This window comes from Tauraco erythrolophus, chromosome 1 (genome assembly GCF_009769465.1).
Source record: "Tauraco erythrolophus isolate bTauEry1 chromosome 1, bTauEry1.pri, whole genome shotgun sequence".
NCBI classification, from domain to species: Eukaryota; Metazoa; Chordata; class Aves; order Musophagiformes; family Musophagidae; genus Tauraco; species Tauraco erythrolophus.
In genome coordinates, this window is record NC_141465.1 from 91,263,734 (window position 1) to 91,282,427 (window position 18,694).

The 18,694-nt window shown below is 35.8% G+C and overlaps 1 protein-coding gene across 1 annotated transcript in view; it reads left to right on the top strand.

Annotated features, from left to right (window-relative positions):
• Positions 1-18,694, top strand: part of DACH1 (dachshund family transcription factor 1) — a 334,610-nt gene that overhangs the window by 179,359 nt on the left and 136,557 nt on the right. Inside the window, exon 3 of the mRNA XM_086611701.1 lies at positions 12,322-12,483. Coding sequence (XP_086467827.1) covers positions 12,322-12,483 — 162 coding nt within the window. The remainder of the gene's footprint in view (positions 1-12,321; positions 12,484-18,694) is intronic.

Here is an 18,694-nt window from a genome sequence, read left to right on the forward strand (position 1 = left end):
GGGGATCTACAACTTCTCTGGGCAACCACAGTGTCTCTGCACAACCTGTTCCAGTGCCTCACCACCCTCACCATAAAACATTTCTTCCTTATATCCAACGTAAATCTACCCTCTTCCAGTTTAAAACAGTTTCCCCTTGTCCTGTCGCTATAGGCCTTGGTAAAAGGTCTCTCTCCATCTTTTTTATAAGCCCCCTTTAAGTACTGGAAGGCTGCAATAAGATCTCCCCGGAGCCTTCTCTACTCCAGGATGAACAACCCCAAAACTCAGCCTAACTCCGTAGGAGATGTGTTCCAGCCCTCGGATCATTTTCTTGGCCTACCTCTGGACCCACTCAACAGGTCAATGGCTTTCTTGTGCTGAGGACTCCAGATCTGGATGCAGTACTCCAGGTGGGATCTCATGAGAGTGGAGTAGAGAGTGAGATCACCTCCCTTGATCTGCTGGCCACGCTTCTTTTTATGCAGCCCAGGATATGGTTGGCTTTCTAGCATTTTGTTAGTTTGGTGTAGAAATGTCAACAAACTCTTCGTTTAGGAGACTGGAAGTATGAATCCATCCAAAATTCCTCTATATCATCAACATTGTAAAAGGCAATCTTTTTTCCATCCACTGAAGCCGTTTTAAAACTCATTTTGTATTTCATACTCTTTCTTATGAGGAATATCAATCACTTATGCTTGAACAGTAACAGTTTCCAACAAAAGTAGAACATTTCACTAAATTTCACTAAAGTTTTCCTGCAATGTAAGCTTTCTTACAGCAAGCGTGAAAATGGAAAAAACCTACTTGTAAATATTTTTCTTCAAAAATGTGGTCAACTGAGACAACACGATAGTGCCACTTCTGAAATGTGTTTTCTGTAGTTGAGAAGGGCAGAGTGTCAACAGCAGAGAGAGAAAAATGTAAATACAAATGCGTGTACACTCCTCAGATTTGATCATGATACTACATTGTGCATATATGAATGTCTCTGTAGATGATATGGCATCTTTATTAAATATTGTTGCTGGAAGGACAGAATCATTTTGATTCATCTGCCTTTATTATGTGAAACCTCTCTGTATACCACCCATTGGTTAGCATACAGCTTAGATAAAACACATTTCTCTTGTGGCCTGTTATTGCCATTGAAAATCTGTTTTGATAGATGGAGAAACTACTCTTTTTCACGCTTGGCAAAGAAATATAGCATGTGACTAATACGTCCAATTAAAGAACAGAACAAACAAAGAAATGCTAGAAATGTCAAATAAACATCTTGAACTACTGGCAGAAAAAAAATTCATTAATTTTATGGGCTGTAAGTGCATCATAAAATGAAATTCAACATTAGGTCTGCATCCTTTTAAAAAGTAATTCCTGTGATTCCAAAACGGAGTATGTGTTTTAACATGTCTTAACTAGTGTTTAAGAATTTAAAGAAACTCAACAACTTAGAGTAAGGAATTGCAATAAATCCAGTCATTCTCCTTGTTTCCTCTGAAACTTATGCATGCCAAAAAAGCTTGGGGTTCCATACATTAGCAGTCCACATGGTGTGTTTCAGAGCTCATGTGTTCTTCACTTCGCTTTAGAAAGTTGCTACCAAGCTCTTTGGGCTGTGTAGTGACAAATGCTTTGAACTATAATCAACAGTTTAGACTTGAAATCTTATTAGCTGCCTGTATGACTTCCAAAGGGACTTCAAATCAACGTTAGTATGAAATCATTAAAATGTACCTGTTCTGATTTCTAGGATAAAGCAATACCCATGCTCCTGTTGCAATTTCCAAATGATTCATATGGAAAATTTTGGTCTAGAAGTTACGGCTTTGAAGACTACTAATGTCTAGAAAATACCAAAGAAATGTACATACACACTTACTTAAAAAAAGTGAGTTATTATCTAGGTACTAATTAAATTTTTGTCAGTTATTTTTATTACTCACTTTGTGCTAATTGTGCAGTCCGTCTTGCCAATCTGAATGTCAGAGAAGTCTAAAACTTAGAGTTTAGAAATGATAAGAAGGAAGGTCATAACCCAGAGGAATGAGAAATTATAAAACGCATGTCCCATCCCAGTCTTGTGCGAATGTTGACAAGGTAGAGGAAAATGGTTTCCAGTAACAGATAGATTTGTGAAAATCCTAATTTATTGATAGCCTGTTCATTAATGACTGAAGAAAAGATTAATTAAATTATCAGCTGCTGATTATAATCTAGTTCTACCTACAAAATGGAGAATGTGTGGAATACTGTTATCATTTTTTGTTTATTCATTGGCACCACGAACTTGAAAGGAACATGGTAACATAAAATAACATCTTCCACAGAGTATTGTTAGCAATGTACATATAAGGTCTCATTTACACATCATATCATGTAAATCTGAATTTACAAATGGCTGCAGTTGCTCATAATACAGACTGCAATTACATCAATGTGGTAGGGACTTTAGAAAAGTTACTGCATATTTGTTTTGGTATTATGACCAAATTCAATAATTAGTTATGCATTATAAATACCATGTTTTTCCCTTTAACGTTATTGACAGTCTTCAGATGTTTACTTTTTGGGTACAAGGCAATTCTGAGGTACAAAACAAAAGTATTCAGAGATGTCACTCTGTGATAATGCTGTGGGCTTGAGAGTACTCCCTTGATTTGGGGTGATAATTTGGTGATGGATTGAGTGCGGGGACAAGACACAAGTGCACATCATCCCACTGTTGTGCCACGGTTTGTATTGGAAAGAGATATGGATGCCTTTGAACGTGAGAGGCCACCAGAGTGTGGTTTGTCTAGTGCCTTGCTCAGCGCTCAGTGTGCTGCCCGTGGAATTTAGTGTCTGTTACCCAGTGCAACAAGTAGAGCATATAGGTGAGAGAGGGCTGTCTGTAAGAATTGACTGCCTTTTCATCTGAAAGCAGGACTACACAGTGTTCCCCGTGAGTCATTATCACAGCTACTTTGTACAGTATCACAGTTCTGCATCACAGTACAGTGCTCCGCGATCACTGTGCTGTAATAGTACATTTAGCCCCATGCCTTGCCTCTGGCGCAGCGTAATGCATAAGGGATCTGACAAAACTTAAAAAAGAAAAGGAAAAAAAAAAAAGAAGAAAAAAAAAGAGCCCCAAAGCTACAGTGCAGCTCTTGAAGTTGCAACACTTCAAGTGAATAGAGGGATGGAGGAGGAGAAAGGACTCTTCTGACCCTTACAGGTGAATTTGTTACGTTTCGAAACGTGAAAATTCTCTTACTCAACTTACTGTGTTAAAACAATGATGTATATGCTTTGAAATAACCAGTGGATTTCTGGAATTTTTTCCAACATTATATTGACTTCTGTCATTATAATGCGTGGTGCAACCCGCTTTGCACACTTCAAATACAGAGAGGCAAACAGTAGAATATTAGAGAGCTTGTCAGTATATATTGCAGTATAAAGGTTTCTGTTTTGGGAGGGTGGGAAAAACTATTTGCTTTAAAGCTAAATATGACAAAACAGAGTCAAAATTGTTCTTCAAAGATATTTTAAATTTTATTTATACAGGCAGCATAGTCTTATGTTGTTAATGAATAATCCTAAGAAAACTTTCTTTAAATACTGTGAAATAATAGTTTATATTTTAAAAGCCTACCGAAGATACACTAATGGGCAGCTCTGAAAATATTTCATCTTAGTTAGGGAAGGCGATTGTTTGCAGCTAATGCCCTGCATTCCTTTTCTTCTCTTTTCATGAATAGGAATGATGCTGTTTGAATTTCTTGAGGAAGGCAGGAGCCTGAAATAAGTCTGTAACTTACTTTTCTTGTCCACCGAAAGTATCTAATCTTGCTTTCTTTGGGCAAAAGTGTTGCTTTGGGACCAAAGCCACAAAGACCACAGAGACTTTGATCCCACATTGAGTAAATATCAGTGGGTTGTTTCTTCAGTTCGTGGACTCAGTGCATAAAATAAGTCCCTCTGTGGGCACATCCATCCCACCAGGCTATCAAAGATAAAGCTGCACTGCTGTGGTCCACGGCTAAAACTCTTGTTTTATCCTGAACTTATTCTGATGGCACAGATACTTATACACGTGAATAAGTTAAATTTCACACACATGTTTAGACATTGGGGCTACAGTGGCTCTATCGGAAAGAATTTGGCAATTTGGTTTGCAAGGCTGCGCTCGGGAGATGTAGGGAGACGTACTTCCACAGGGCCGTCAGGCTGCCTCGGCAGTGTTTAGATATTAGTTTAATCAAAGAACTGTGTGCCATTACCCCAGGATCTGTGTCAAGCTGTGGATTAGGTTTATAAAAAAACCTACAAAAGCTCCTGCTGGTTGAAAGATTATGAGTATTTAGCTACATTACTGCTGTTACAGGCATGAACACGTCCTTTCAGTATTTTTGAATTGTGGCAGTGTTACAATTAATTAATTGTGTCCGTCTAGTTATAAATTAGACCAAAGTTAAAGGCTAAGGTTTTATTAAGTACTACTGATTTTCTTCTCGTTTTTGACTGCATAACTTAAACAGAAATACACTTCTCTAAACTGGACTCAAATAATATGTCAATAAAAGACATTGAAGTTAGTCAAATCCAAGAATGTTAAATCAAGAAAATTCACAGAACACCAATAACTACCAGTAACTGTCTTTATGTTAAACCTTTTAATTTCTCATAACAGCACGAATAGTGTTGTGAGAACATGAGATAATACACACAAAAAGAAGAAAGGAACTTCTGTTTGCAAAAAGTGCAGGGAAGTTGTTCCCATAATAAGTCATTCTATTAAACAAGAGCCATTATTGCACTCTAGCAATGCAAATGTAAAACAGAAAGTCTGTTAGGAACCAAGCATCATTGTTAGCATAATATATTGTTAGTATATTTATTTTCCCTTCCCACAAACTTTCTTTTTTGGAATTGCATGCTATTTGGTTAAAGAGATTGTGGATTAAGCTTCAACACTTAAGGAAAAGTATTTTTTTATATTGTTCAAAGCTGACCTCTGCTTTTAAAAAGGCTTGATCTGCACTTTTTCATCTGTTTAGAAGCATACATTTTTGGTTAAGAAATTGAAGACAATCTCTTTGTCTTTTCCCTAAGCTGCGGAGGTTGAGATAAAAAAGAATGCCTGCTTTAAAAGTCACACATGGCTGTAATTTAAGATTTTTTTTACCTCATTGTCCATAACAGTTGAAAGAAACCTTCAATGAAAGTTTATTAACTAGGCCAATGCCTGAGGCAATAAAGGTTCATTTATTACCAGTTTCTTGGCTGTTTTTCTTCTTCTATTTTTCCGTTAAACTCATAGCGTAAGATAATACTTCACAAAATTAAACCTTTGACCTTCTGTGGAGTTAAGTCGCCTTTGATTAGATAAAGTAACAATTTATGGTCCAGCATGAGGTTGCACATGAAATGAATAATGCAACAGACTGAATGAGAACTGAGAATCTATTGCTTTTGAAAAGATGACTGTTGTTTAAGAAAGAATGTTCTCTCTTAATTGTATTGTAGTGATGCTGTATGCATTCCAGTAGGATTTTAAACTGTTGCTGAAAAGTACAATATAGCCAGGCAGTTATGCAGTATACACTGTTTAATTCTGTCACGATTGCACCAAGCCAATAATAAATACACAGATTACAAAACCCTGTTAAGCTATAACAGTTAGTAATTTGTTGTGGTATTTGAAATGCACTTTATGATTTCACTTTTTACTCTTGATTGCAAAGGAATAAATTCACAATAAAGAATAACTTCATGGAATGTAAGTCCATCAGTGCTATATATTGTAAATATTATTGATGAAATAATTACGTTTACTTTTTTTTTTTCAGCGTCATTGAACCTGTCAGCAGTTCTCATTCAACAAGTACAGCCTTTGTAAAAAGTTTTATCTACTTTTAACAAAACAAATTGAGAGGAAACTACTTCTTTCTGGGTCCAATGTTTTGTTTCTATGACTATGTTATTAATTGCAGAGATACATAGTAAATAAAAATATTTTTAGATTTGAAGATTGCTGTGGAAATTTAGCTCTTTTGTTTGTTTATTTTAAATGCAATACCCAGACCTCAAAATTCATATTGCAATTTAGGAGTAGTTACAGGAAAAAGGTCTGATTAGTCTGATGAACAACAGATGGTTTGGGCTTCACATACACTGGTTTTCTCCCAGTGCAAGACTGGTAATTTCATTTTAGTTGCACCAGTCTAAACCAGATCACATGGCTGAAATTTTTTAAGTATTCCTTCTTTAACAATATTTAAAGTGCAATTAGTTTGTTTTGTTTTTTTTTTTGTTTTGTTTTTTTTTTTTTTTTTACATTACTCCTTTAATAACAGCCCTTTTAAAGATGTTGAAAAATGATCTGGATGGGCAGTTTATGCTGAACCACACAAGTTGAGCAGGAAAATACAGCTAGAAGGGCCAGAAAATAATTTCTTGATTATCCCAAAATAATAGGTAATGAAATTTGTAGGGTATACCATTATTGTTGTGTTGTATTTTATCAATCCAGGCAGCTTAACAGAAATAAGGTTTCTGGATAACTGTGAGATTTCAGGCCTACATTATACATAAAGAATGCTACTGATGAAACTCAGTATATTTTAGTGGAACATTATGGTGTAGTCTGAAGTTCCCCTTTCTGCAATCCAGTCTGTGTAATCAGACCTCTGTCCTCCTGCAGATTGCTTTCCCCTTCTTGTTTTATGTATCACACTATATAAAACACCCATTAGATCAGAGACTAAGGTTAGGATCCTATTTCATTTGAAGTAACTGGGCAGCAGCGTAATAAGCTACCAAAAACTTGTACCTGAACTGCTGAAACCCATGAAACCAGTGCAATAATCTGCAGTGATCGGGGTCAAGTCCTAGGAGGTAACCCTGCCTTTCTTTCTCGGGCAGAGTTTTTTGGAGTTTAGTAAGAATTTTGCCCAAGTAAGAACTCAGTATGAAATCTGGAATTAAGTCAAGAAAAGACATGAATTATTTTCAAGTCAGTACCGTTGAAATAAACTATAAGGAAAAGGATTAAGCATTGATTTGAAACAATGAAAGGAGTTCTTTTAGCATTTAGAGGAGATTTGGACCTTCTCCCACACAATGAATAAAGCGTTTCTGCGGAATGAACTTTCCAGCAAATAAATGAAATTAAATGTAACACACTGCTGACAGTTGTATTTTGGTTTTCTGCTGGTTCTTTGATGGCAGAGGTAAGATGTCTTCAAAATGTTATCAAAGTCTTAAAGAAAGAGATTGTGAAATGTGTATATATATATATTATTGGATTTTTTATGTACCCAGAAATATGCATATATATGATATATATAAAGGAAGATAATAGTTGTATTAAGGAAACTATTCATTATTTATTGAAATAACTATTAGGAATTATAATTACTATTAGGCATAGATAGATGAAGGAAGTTAAAAGCTAATTAAGATCAATTACTTAAATAATTCTGCAAGTTGTCCCAGGACCAAGTTTAGGCATATAATTCAGAAATGTGTATTTTGAGACATATTTGAGGCTGAAAAGGTTACACTCATAAGTCCTTTTCTTTTTTCCATCACAAATACGGTGTGTTGTAAGCTGCCATCAGAACGGAAAGTTTTGAATGCTGTCTCGTAAGGCAGGGGATAGTATTTGTTGGAAGGCAGAAACCCTGGATGTGATTTAGTGCCCACCAGTAATTTGAACACATTTTGAAAATCTATCATGACAGCTCTCTCAGACGTTTTACTTTTAAAACATAATTGTTTTCTGAAGATGCTGTGTTTTTTGTCATTGTTTTCCATTTCATTCACTCATTTTTCAGCATTAGAGACCACACATACTGGGCATACTTCTGGTCTCATTCTCACCCCCGAAATTCTGACTTCAGTAGAGTTGCACGGGTGTAAATTAGACTAGAACTTGGCAGGAGAAAGCTTATGATTACATTTGGCAGAGGCAGCAGGCTGCAACTTTATTAACATAATTAACAGCTACAAACACACCCAACAGGCCAAAGTAATCTAGTGACAGAAGAGAGAAGGTCTTTGTAGGAAAGGATCATTCACGCTTTCTTTTGGTGTTCTGCTTCTTGTTCCTGAGTTCCTACTAAGGCTTGGAGAGCTTTCAATTGAGCTGTAATTCAAATTCGTACGGCTCCTACAAGACACCTTGAACAGACTTTTGCTGATGAGTCTATAGGAACTGTCAGCAATTGGGAGATTACTTCAGAGCGTGATGGTTGAATTGAACTTTACTTTCTGATGTTTTGCTTTTTGAATTAAATTGTTGGACAAGATTAATTGCACGCAGTAAGAGATTTAAATGAATAGCTTTATAAAGCATTAAAGTTCTAAGTATGTCACATGGGAAAAAAGCTGTAAGGTTTAAATGAATAAATGTATTTAATGCATAAAATGTCTAGGCTAATTTTTTAATTCCTTTACTAACATCTTTTATTGAAAAACCATACTTTATTCATCCATCTTAGTTATACTGCTGTGGTTGTGGTAATTTAATATTCCTGCTCTTCACTAATCTTCTGGTTCAACAGAAGTAAACAATAGGTTTCATAAATTAAAAATACGCTCTTCAGAACATGCTTCTAAAGATAAAAAACAAGGCTGTAAACATTTATGACTGAAACAAACTAGATTGTTCAAATACTGCCATGATGTATCATGTATATCAATATGGCACTGATATCAGTTAGAATGCAAACAAGGTTTTAAATGATGTGCCCCTTCATTTCAGCTGGAGAATCCGCTTTACACCATCTGCCTATCAGATGGTTAGGAACCAGGACTGCGTATTAATGCCACATGTTCGATTTTCTTTCCTCTTGTAATGGTTAGATTCATATTGCTAATAGCTGTGCATGAGCACTGTCGATGAAATTTGTGTGACGATGGAGTGATGAGATATTTATAAAGCTGCCTGTCTCACTGCATAATCAGCAGGAAGAATGCCAGACATAAACAACTTATCAATTTCAGAATATTAATGACAACTACCATTGACTTCAATCCATTGAATATTTTGGCCTAGATACTTGGTAACTGTTCAAATAAATATTTGTAGAGAATAAAAAATATCTAAGTGACTGTTTAGTGTGATCCTTATTTCTTTCATTTCAGTTGCCTTCACAGATGGCTACTGGTTATCTCATATTTGAAGATAAAATTTCTATAGCATAGCAGTGTGCACCTCAGAAATTCCTTGGCTACTTGTTGTAAGAGTAAAGTGATATTAAATAACGTTTAGGTCACAAGGCTTTTTTGAACAAAAAATTAAAAAAAAAAAATCCCAAGTACTTACCCCAGTATATACCTGTACCTGAACTTCAAACTTTAATATTTTAAAAGATGCATATAGATACATAGCAGCTTATTAACCTCTTTCGTTTAGAATATATTTGGCTGCCTTTGTTATTGAGATAAATGAGATAAGTTGGGCCCTGTGCTAGAGAGAAAGTTTTGTCTCATACCGTACCACAGTGCACCACTGATTATAACGCAACTGGCTCGGGACCTTCTTTGCCACTTGCTTTGCTGTATCATGACAGTCCAGTAATAGGAAAAAGTAACAGTAAAGCAGAAACTGTGCTGTAGGCTGGAATTGCTGTGAGGAGCAGCATTAAGCTATAACTCTGAGGATTATTCCTTACTGACATTTCCCTTCCACTTGCACCGGTGCTTATACGAGACACACATTTCAGATTCATATACTTTAAATTAGTTGTCATATAGCAAAGTAATCATTTCAATCACTTATACGGTTGTATGGGAGAAGGAATAGAAATTAGTAGTTTAATTTGTACTTTTTAAAATTATCATTTATTATCACAAGTGTTATCTTGTGAAAGTCGTACTACAGAACTAAGCAATCTGTAGTTTTGTTTTCCAATCACTATCCGAAGGTTATGGTTTCCTCTAGAGAGAAGCGTTATGGTCTACTTTGGTGAGGAGCACTGAAACATTCTTTTTTGCAAATTTTGTAGTAAAAGAGAGCTTGTATTTTAGCAGTTCTGCAACCAGGTCATTGCTCCAAGTGAGACACGGTATTTACAGGTGGGCTCCCAAGTTCTGTCCAGTGTCTGTTTAATATGGTATTTACTATAATACTCGGAAGTGCTTAAAAACTGCTGATCTAGAAGTGCAGTCACAACCAAAATGTTTGAGACCTGCTGTTGTATTCATTGGTTGTATTGTATTTGAATATTCCTCTGAAGGATTGTTCTTTAAAGATGCTAGTTTTAGCTTGTCAGTGATGTATATAAAAAGAGGAAGTATAGATTATTGTATTGTTTAATGAGCACAGGATGCAAACCAAAGTTCAGAGGTGCACCATCCCTTTTTCTGTGGCCTAATTTAGGGACTGTAACCAAATTTGTGTAATGTATAACTTCATATCCTTCCTCCGAGGTAAAAATATCATTGGAAGCAATCCATGTTATTGTCAATACCTTCTTAAGATCAGAACATGCACAATTTGTAATAGTAGCAGAAGCTAAAAGAAAATCAAATCCTCCTATTTACCCACCTTCTGATTTGATTTTTGGCTTTTGCTACCTGAAATTGCAGTTTCCTGAATAATATTGATCTGCCTATGCAGAATGTAATTATCACATACTTGGTAATTCTCATTGCCCTTGGAGGTGTTAGAAGTCAGCCTGTGAGGAGGGTCGGGAGGCTGGAACTGTTTGCTAATCTTTACGCAGTCATGCAAAGAAATAAGGGAAAGCAACCTTGAGTCAAGCCACAGTATATTCAAAGGCACCTCTTATGCCACCTCATTGCTTTCCCTGGGATGGCAGATTCCTGATGTCTGTTCACCCTCTGCCTTCTCCCTGCTGGATTTTGCCTTCTGTCCGTCCCCATTGCTAGCCGAAAACATGGCAAGAGTGAACTCATTTTCCATGTAAGGAGGCAAAGGAGACAACAAGAGGCTCTTGGAAGCAACGGTGGTCGCAATATTTACCTCAGCAGCCTGGGATTATTTGTTTATTTGGTCTTTCCTGTTAAATCGCACTCCTCCTATGCTGGGCAGCAGCCTTGGCCCACTAGAATAGTAAGTTGTGGAGTTAATTCCTCTTGAGATCCATAAGACACTTCACACCTCTCAGAGTAGCTGAAAATCAGACAAGCAGGCACCTTTAAGCTAATTACACTGAGTTTTTTCAAGCCTTCTCCATGGTCAGGGCAAGAATCTTGATTCAGAATGACTGAGGGTCTGTTCTCCTCTTGTGGCATCACAGGCTGAGGGCTGAGATTGCATAATTGCATAAAACTTACCTGGTTTAGTGCCTTCTCTTTCATTTCTTGCATTTAATTCTTTTTCGTTTCCATCTCTGCCCCCTGGATCAGTAGTGTGGGGAAGGCGGCTCTTGTGAAGTTGTGACACTGACTTCTCTCCGCTGCCACCCAGGCTGGGGCAAAGGGAACCGAGTGGGTAGCAGCACTCTTCAGGAACTGCAGAAAAATTATCCTGTCTCAGGGAAGAGGGCAGAAACTTAAGACGTTGAGTAAAGACTGTCTAATTTTGAAGGCATTACTGGACTACTTCTCTAACTGCTTTTGAGAAAGAGAACTTTTATTTGTAGAACATTCTTGTAAATGTCTGGATAGCAGAAATTTGGTTTGATGGGACGAGCACTTCAATTGCCTGAAGATGGCTTTGGAATTGGGATTAAATGAGTTTAGTAATTCCTCTTCTCATTGAAAAATGCCTTAATGCCTTGAAGTTTAGGGAAAAGAAAATAAGTATTTTAGCAATGTTTGGCATTGCTAACCTTTCTTCTAAAAATGCTTCCTAGAATGTCCACATCTCCTTGCTCTTATGTATGAAATGAGAAATAAATGTCTGAGTTCTTTCATCTGTTACTTTTAAATAGATAATACAGACCTGTTTTTTTTTTTTCTGTTTTCTTTAGCATGGCAAACAATTGAAATCTAAAGGATTTTTTTTTTCTAAGCACAGTTATGTACATGTTCCCCTATTCATAGCCAACCACTGAAGACACTGTTTTGAAGCTAAGTTAGATTTCTGAAAGCATGTATTTGTACCTGCAGTTAGTTATGATTGCATTATGACTGCAGTTACTGGATATCAAGTTAAGATTTAGGGGGATATATAGGAGTAACAGTCTAAATGAGATGTGAAAGATTTTGCTTGAAAAAGTTGATAGCTTTCAAATCAAACAACAGGAATAATATTCTGCAATGTTCTCTGTCCATTACGTAGCAAGCATGAAGAAAGAATAACAGGCTTAGTCCCTACAATAATGAAGAATTATAGAATAATATATATTAAATTTTGTTCATACTACTTTGCAGGCCTGACAGCAGCAGCTGCAGCGGCAGCAGCTGCCACCAACGCCGCCATAGCAGAAGCAATGAAAGTGAAAAAAATTAAATTGGAAGCTATGTCCAACTACCATGCAAATAATAACCAGCATGGAGCTGACTCTGAAAATGGAGATCTGAATTCAAGTGTCGGTAAGTCTCAGACACAGCATTATTATATGTCCTTAATGCTATGATATTTTATTAAAATGATAATCCTTCTGGACTTCCTTCTGAAGTTCCTTGATTTGGTGTAAATAGTTGCATATTTGTTTTCCTTTTCTTACTGTTTTTAGTTTTACTTTGTATCTGACCTTAACACCAGCGTTCAGCGTTGTTGTTACTATTACAAAAACATTCTTTCCTTTGCAGGCTACTTTTGCAGACTGCAGTTAATATTTTCCATGAAAGAAAGTGGTTTGATTGCTTAGAGTTCATTTTTCAAAGTACAGGTGGGGTGACAGATGATGGTGTCAAAGTGAAATTTAACAATGTCTCCTGCTCAGTGTGCTGGGTATCGACTTTAGGTAATTCAGAACACAAGCTTGAAAGCAAAATAATTCATACTTTCATGTGCTCTGTGACAAAAGGAAAACATACATACGCAATAAATTATTGCCATGCTCTGCAATTCCTATCATATTTTATTTTAATAAACACATTCTTAAAATGTAGTTAACAGATTTTTCCATTTCTTAAGCAGCCATCAGCAACTCTTTCTCAAAAAAGAATTGTTTCAGTATACTTTATTCATTTGTTTGGACAATTTGTTTTGCTAAAGCATACTTCAAAGCTAGAGTAACTTTTTGTTGTTGTTGATTAAATCTTTAATCATCTGTGTGTGTCTGCTGTAAAATGTTTTGTTATGCCATTTCATTGTATTGGCTCCTTTTATCATGTTGAGACAGTATTAACTCAGCAACAGAAATTCAGTGACAAAGAGGTGCATTCGCAAGACTGCAGGCAAGATTGGTGCATCCTGGAAAAAAATGGCTTAAGATAAGGGTTTTTTTGTTTGGTTTTATTTTGACTCTTTTGTTTAGTTTTGTTTATTTTTTTAGTTTTTCATCTCCTAAATACGTTTGAAATGAGTCTTAGAGAGTTGTGTACCAGCCTTAACATAAATAAATATGTGTTTGTGAACAGCATTTCTGTACAGTTCAGTAGGCATCGGTAGGCTATTATTTAGAAATAATGTGAATTGTAGTTCAAAGAACCAGTTCACCTAGGCACACACTATTTTAAATAACAACAATCTGTATGTGTTACCGCTTAAGCAGACAACCAGATTTTTTTGTTTTCCTTTTAAAGAAAGGCTTAAAAAAAGCCTCTTTGACGGCAAAGAAAATAGTCTTAAATTAGTTGTGCTAGTACTGAGATACCAACACGTGCCGTCACTAGAATTTTAGAGGAAAGATTGTCCTTTTGGAGAGAAGACAAGAGTGGGTACAGAGCAGGTGTCTCTGAAATCTGGGAGGAGATAGGTATAAATGAAGTGGAAGGACCAGGTGGCCCCTCACATACTGAAGAAAAGGGAAGTAATGAAAAAGAGTGAAAAGTGTAAATACAAACTGGAAGCTTAAAAAATCTTTATTAGAACTAGAATCTAGTTTAGATTTGAATTTCAGTCTAGAGGCATGCATTAAGTGAAATAAAATGTTCAAATACTGGATTATGGAATCAGTTACTCTGCTTGACAGTTCTAGTGACAAATACTTGTACATCCCTGGATGTGGAAAAGTTAACAGGTAATCAACATGAAAACCATGTTAAATATTTGGAGCAGAGTGGACGGAGGGAGGATCTGAATTTCCTCTGAATAAAAATGAAAAAAAGAATCTATTTTGAAATCGTTATTTGAGGCATAATTCACATAGCTAATCTGCTCTTACACAGCTTGATCATTTCCACTGTTTAAGAAAATACATTCTAGCTATTTTAGTAGGGCAAAGTTAGTGAAGCAAGATTATTTGTTGTCGTGGTCAAAATTTCCTCTCAGCCCCTTAACTTACTTGTTAACTTCAGTTAATTTCCCAAATTAACCGAATGAAGAATTGTGTTCATTTTGTAAAAAAAAAATGGCTCTGGAAATACAGTGTGCTTGTTTGTGCATCCAGTCTTGACCTGTACTCTTACTATAGAGGTTTTCTCAAAACCAGTTTGCATTTATTTGCTTCTTTTATAGTGAGCCCTGTCTAGTGTCCAGTGTTGGTTATGCCAATGGAATCAGAAAACTGATTCCTACTACTAGCAATGCTAGGGTGTTATTAGGTTCATTGAGAGTTAAGTCTCTATTTATTAGTTGCATTTTTGAAAATCAGCATACTGTATCTTGACAAGAACTCATATTTCAAAAACATTTCTTTGTAGTAGGTGTATGCTTCCCCCCTTGCATTTTTTCAGATGTTTATTTATGTCTTTTCAAATAAATATTATCAAGTCCATATATCATTAATGATTTAAATTACAGCTTGTTAGGCATGAATTTGAAATGTTACATTCTGAATGTTGACAGGAGGAAGGAATAAAACAAAATAAAATAACATGAGCTTGGTTTACATTTTAAATTTTGTTATGTGTCTGGCCAAACTGAGAAAGAACAAACAAACTAACCAACCAGGCTAAAAGCTTAACCGATACATCTTAGCCTGTATTTAACAGACGTTATCGTATATTAGTGTATATGTACTGATCATACTGTGTTCTTAGGCTGTTCCAATGCCTGTGTAAAAGAAGCTAAATAAAATATGGGCTTTTGAGTTGAAATGTCAGGTTTACTTCCGAATTGTCTTGCTTTTTGGTTTTAATCAGATGCTTAATGTGACTCACGGAAGTCATTTTTGTAGACGAACATTGTATAGTTATAGAGAACACTACACAAATGTATTAACTTGGTCCTTCGAATCAATGGCCAAAAGGTTAGTGAGTGAGTGGAGTTAAAGGAAGCCAATGATACTAATAAGTAATTATTTTATATTCCTCACTTTTGCGTGGTAACCTTGAGCTTTCATCCTCCTACCAGAATTATCATTTTGAAGGTGGAAAAAAAAGGGGAAAAAAAAAAAGAAATTACAGAGGAATCAGAGTGAGGTATTAGCACACTGAGTAAAATATATGGCTGCAACGCCTTTCTCCCCCATCCACAATCAATTGGATTCTTTTAGTTTAATATTTACTTGCTAAGATGAGATGCTAGTCTGCATGGTGATAAACAGTCTGCTACTGGCATCTGAAGGTGACCTGTCAGTTCATATGGACAAATCTCCTGCTTACTGAAATGTACAAAATAAATCATTAAAGCAGGCAGGTGCTCATTCCCAGATTTAAATCACCATAGATTTATGATTTGAATTAATGCTTCATTTGGTCATAGAAATAGATGCTGAGACAAATGATATGCAGTGGTTGGGGCTTCCATACTGTAGCCATCCTAATATTGATTACTGAGATGTCTTTGCAATCTCTTGTTTATATCAAGTACTGTCTTGTGACAGCTTGGCTGATATGAGCTACATTGCAGATAAGAAGGAAAAATGTCCCAGGTTCTTTTTAGTGGCAATTCTACATACAACATGCAGGATAGATAAATTACTGGGTTTTTGTTTAAAAAATGAATTCCCTGTGGAGACAAACAAAAAAAGATTGTGCTGTGTGTGGGATTATTTTTTTATTTATTTAATTGCAGAATTAAAAGAAAGATAGTGCCAAGGTCAAACTTTAAATTTCATTGAAGAGGTTCTTCTCTTTGTCATATAAACATTTAAGGATGCTATTAGGATCAATTGTATATTTACCGTTTAATACTCTGAAGTTACGGATAGGTAGAGCAGCTCAATTATCTCCGTGCTGCTTAAGTACTTACTGCCCTGCTATCATATTTTATTAACCTGCAGCAGCAAAAGATAGAAGCCTTTGAAAATAAGTATGTTTAAAGCTATTTCTGTGAGCTAAACTTTGCTATCTATAACTTGGTAGGAAGTGAAGAACAGTCCCTATACTTTTGCTTCCCAAGCATTTTATATAATGAAAACACTATGCATACACTTTAGGGAATACTCAAAGGATTTGTAAAGACCTTTGCCACTTGCTAAAATCTGACTCATAAAACTTGTAAACAACTATCAACAATAGTAAATTACTTGCTTAGTAGGAAATGAGTTCATATCTATTCAAAATGTGATCTCAAAACAGATGTCCCAAGAAAATGTCATTGTTTAAACCACATTCATACAAAAAAAAAAGAAGCTATTATTTCTTTAAGGAAGTGAAGCAATCATGAAGACTTTGGTGTTCTCAGTTTCTAAACACAGTTAGGAAATACAAGGCAACATTTTACACTTGGCTAGCATGTTAATCCATAAACAACCACAAAATGTGTTGAAAATTAAGAGGTTTTCTTGGCATGTTAGGTTTCCTATTCATCCGCATTACCTTGCAATATTTAAAATTATGAGACAAATGCAAGGTTTCCTGTGATCTGTTGTTCAAAAGTAACGGTTGCTTGCATACTATTATTCTTTTTTTTTTTCATCCAGAATCAAAGATAAAATGATTTAGGTGAAATTATTTTTCTCCAGTGACCTTGCCCAATAATAGAACAGTACAAAATGCAGTCATTTCCTTTTTCTAAACACACGTGTCTATTTTGAAGGAAAGAATTACTTTTATGGTTTCAGGAAAAAGTCTTGGAGACCTTGAAAAAGCAAATAAAAGGAAACAGAGAATGCAGGCCACTGAGCACAGCTCTGCAGTTGCACATCTGATTCTCTGCCTTGGCAATGTTAATGAACCTCAAATCCTCCCTATAATTAGATGAGGGAATTGCTTATATTTTCAAACAGATGATGCTGCTATAATGAAACGATTGACAGGGAACTTAAGAGTGTCTACAGTAGTCATTTGGTTTCCGGGTTTTGGTTTTTTTTCCTTTTCTTCTTTTTTTCCTTTTTTTTTTTTTTTTTTTTAATTGTAAAAAGAAGATTGGCTGTAGATACAGGTCCTGGGAGAGGCAGTAATTTACACAGAATGCTATGACAGGTGTCTTTGTATAGCACTGAAATAAAATGGAAGAGAGAGGAATGATGGGCAGGTATGGCAATTTTTTGGGAGGGGGTGTCCTGTGCTTATTCTGCTTGGGTTCTTTAAAAGGGGCCGAGACTCAAGAGATGGATCCGGATTGAGTGCACAGCTGTAACTGCTGATGAGCTAATTGCTCCTTATCTCTCAGCCCCATTCATCTTCATTTTTTACCAATTACTGAGAATTATCTGTGTTCTCAGTTGGATATGAGAGTTAATCCTTTTTGGTTAAGCTGGCAGTACTGTGAGCAGATTCCAAATCATAGGGTGAAAAAGCCAGAGCAAGCTTGTTCTCAAACTCTCTCTAGTTCAATGACAGTATCACTAGTTCATAAGAATTTTTCTATTGTTTAACAGATTAAATACTGATTTTTTTTTTTTAACTTTAGTACTTCTATTAATATGTGCTTTTCTTTTAGTGCAAACTGAATGCATATATTCCTAGGTGGAATGGATGTGCTCCCTTTCTGAAAATATTGACTGTAATATATAAAAATAACTTCAGAATGGAAATATTGTTTGCAGTATTTCAGTGTTTATTGTACAGTCTACATAACAATTCTTTTAAAGACAAGACTGTACCTGTAACTTTGACATCATGGGACATAAGACAAATGCCTGTCAGTGCCATGTATCTGCTTTTGTAAACTTCTTTGAGATCTGTGGATGAGAAGTGTTGTCTAGGTGCTAGCAAAGACGTAATTGTACAGCCTTAAGGAGAAATGTGCTGTTGAGCACATCGTATATCAAGCTAAAGGAATGCTTTCATAAAACTGTGCTTTGGGAATGCACAGAATACCAGAAACAGATCATTTGGTTATAGACAGGTCACTAAACTTTGTTTTTGAATTTTGCTTGTCTTCACGGTGAAAAAAAATCTTGAATTTCATAGCTAAAATATAATGTTAGTCTATCAACTGAGAATATAATTTCCCTGGCTCTGCTTCCCTAGTCTTTAATTGTGATTGTTAAATTTGCTAAACAAGGCAATGAATTGGATGTTATGATCTGAACTCCAGTTAGTAAATTAAGGAAATTATTAGTAAAGATTCAGCATTTTGTGTTGAACAGTCAGTTGTGTTGTAATGATGAGTCCCTCATCTAGATTAAATCCTCACTGTGGGATTCATTGGAACAAACGCAGACATTTGCATCAGAGTTAGTCACCTTAGATTCAACACACAGAAATAAGCAATTGTAGGGGTGATCCAGCTCATCCTAAAGTGGATGGCAAAAGTAGGTCAGATAAATTGCACCTTAAAAGTGCTTAGTCGTGCAACTACTGA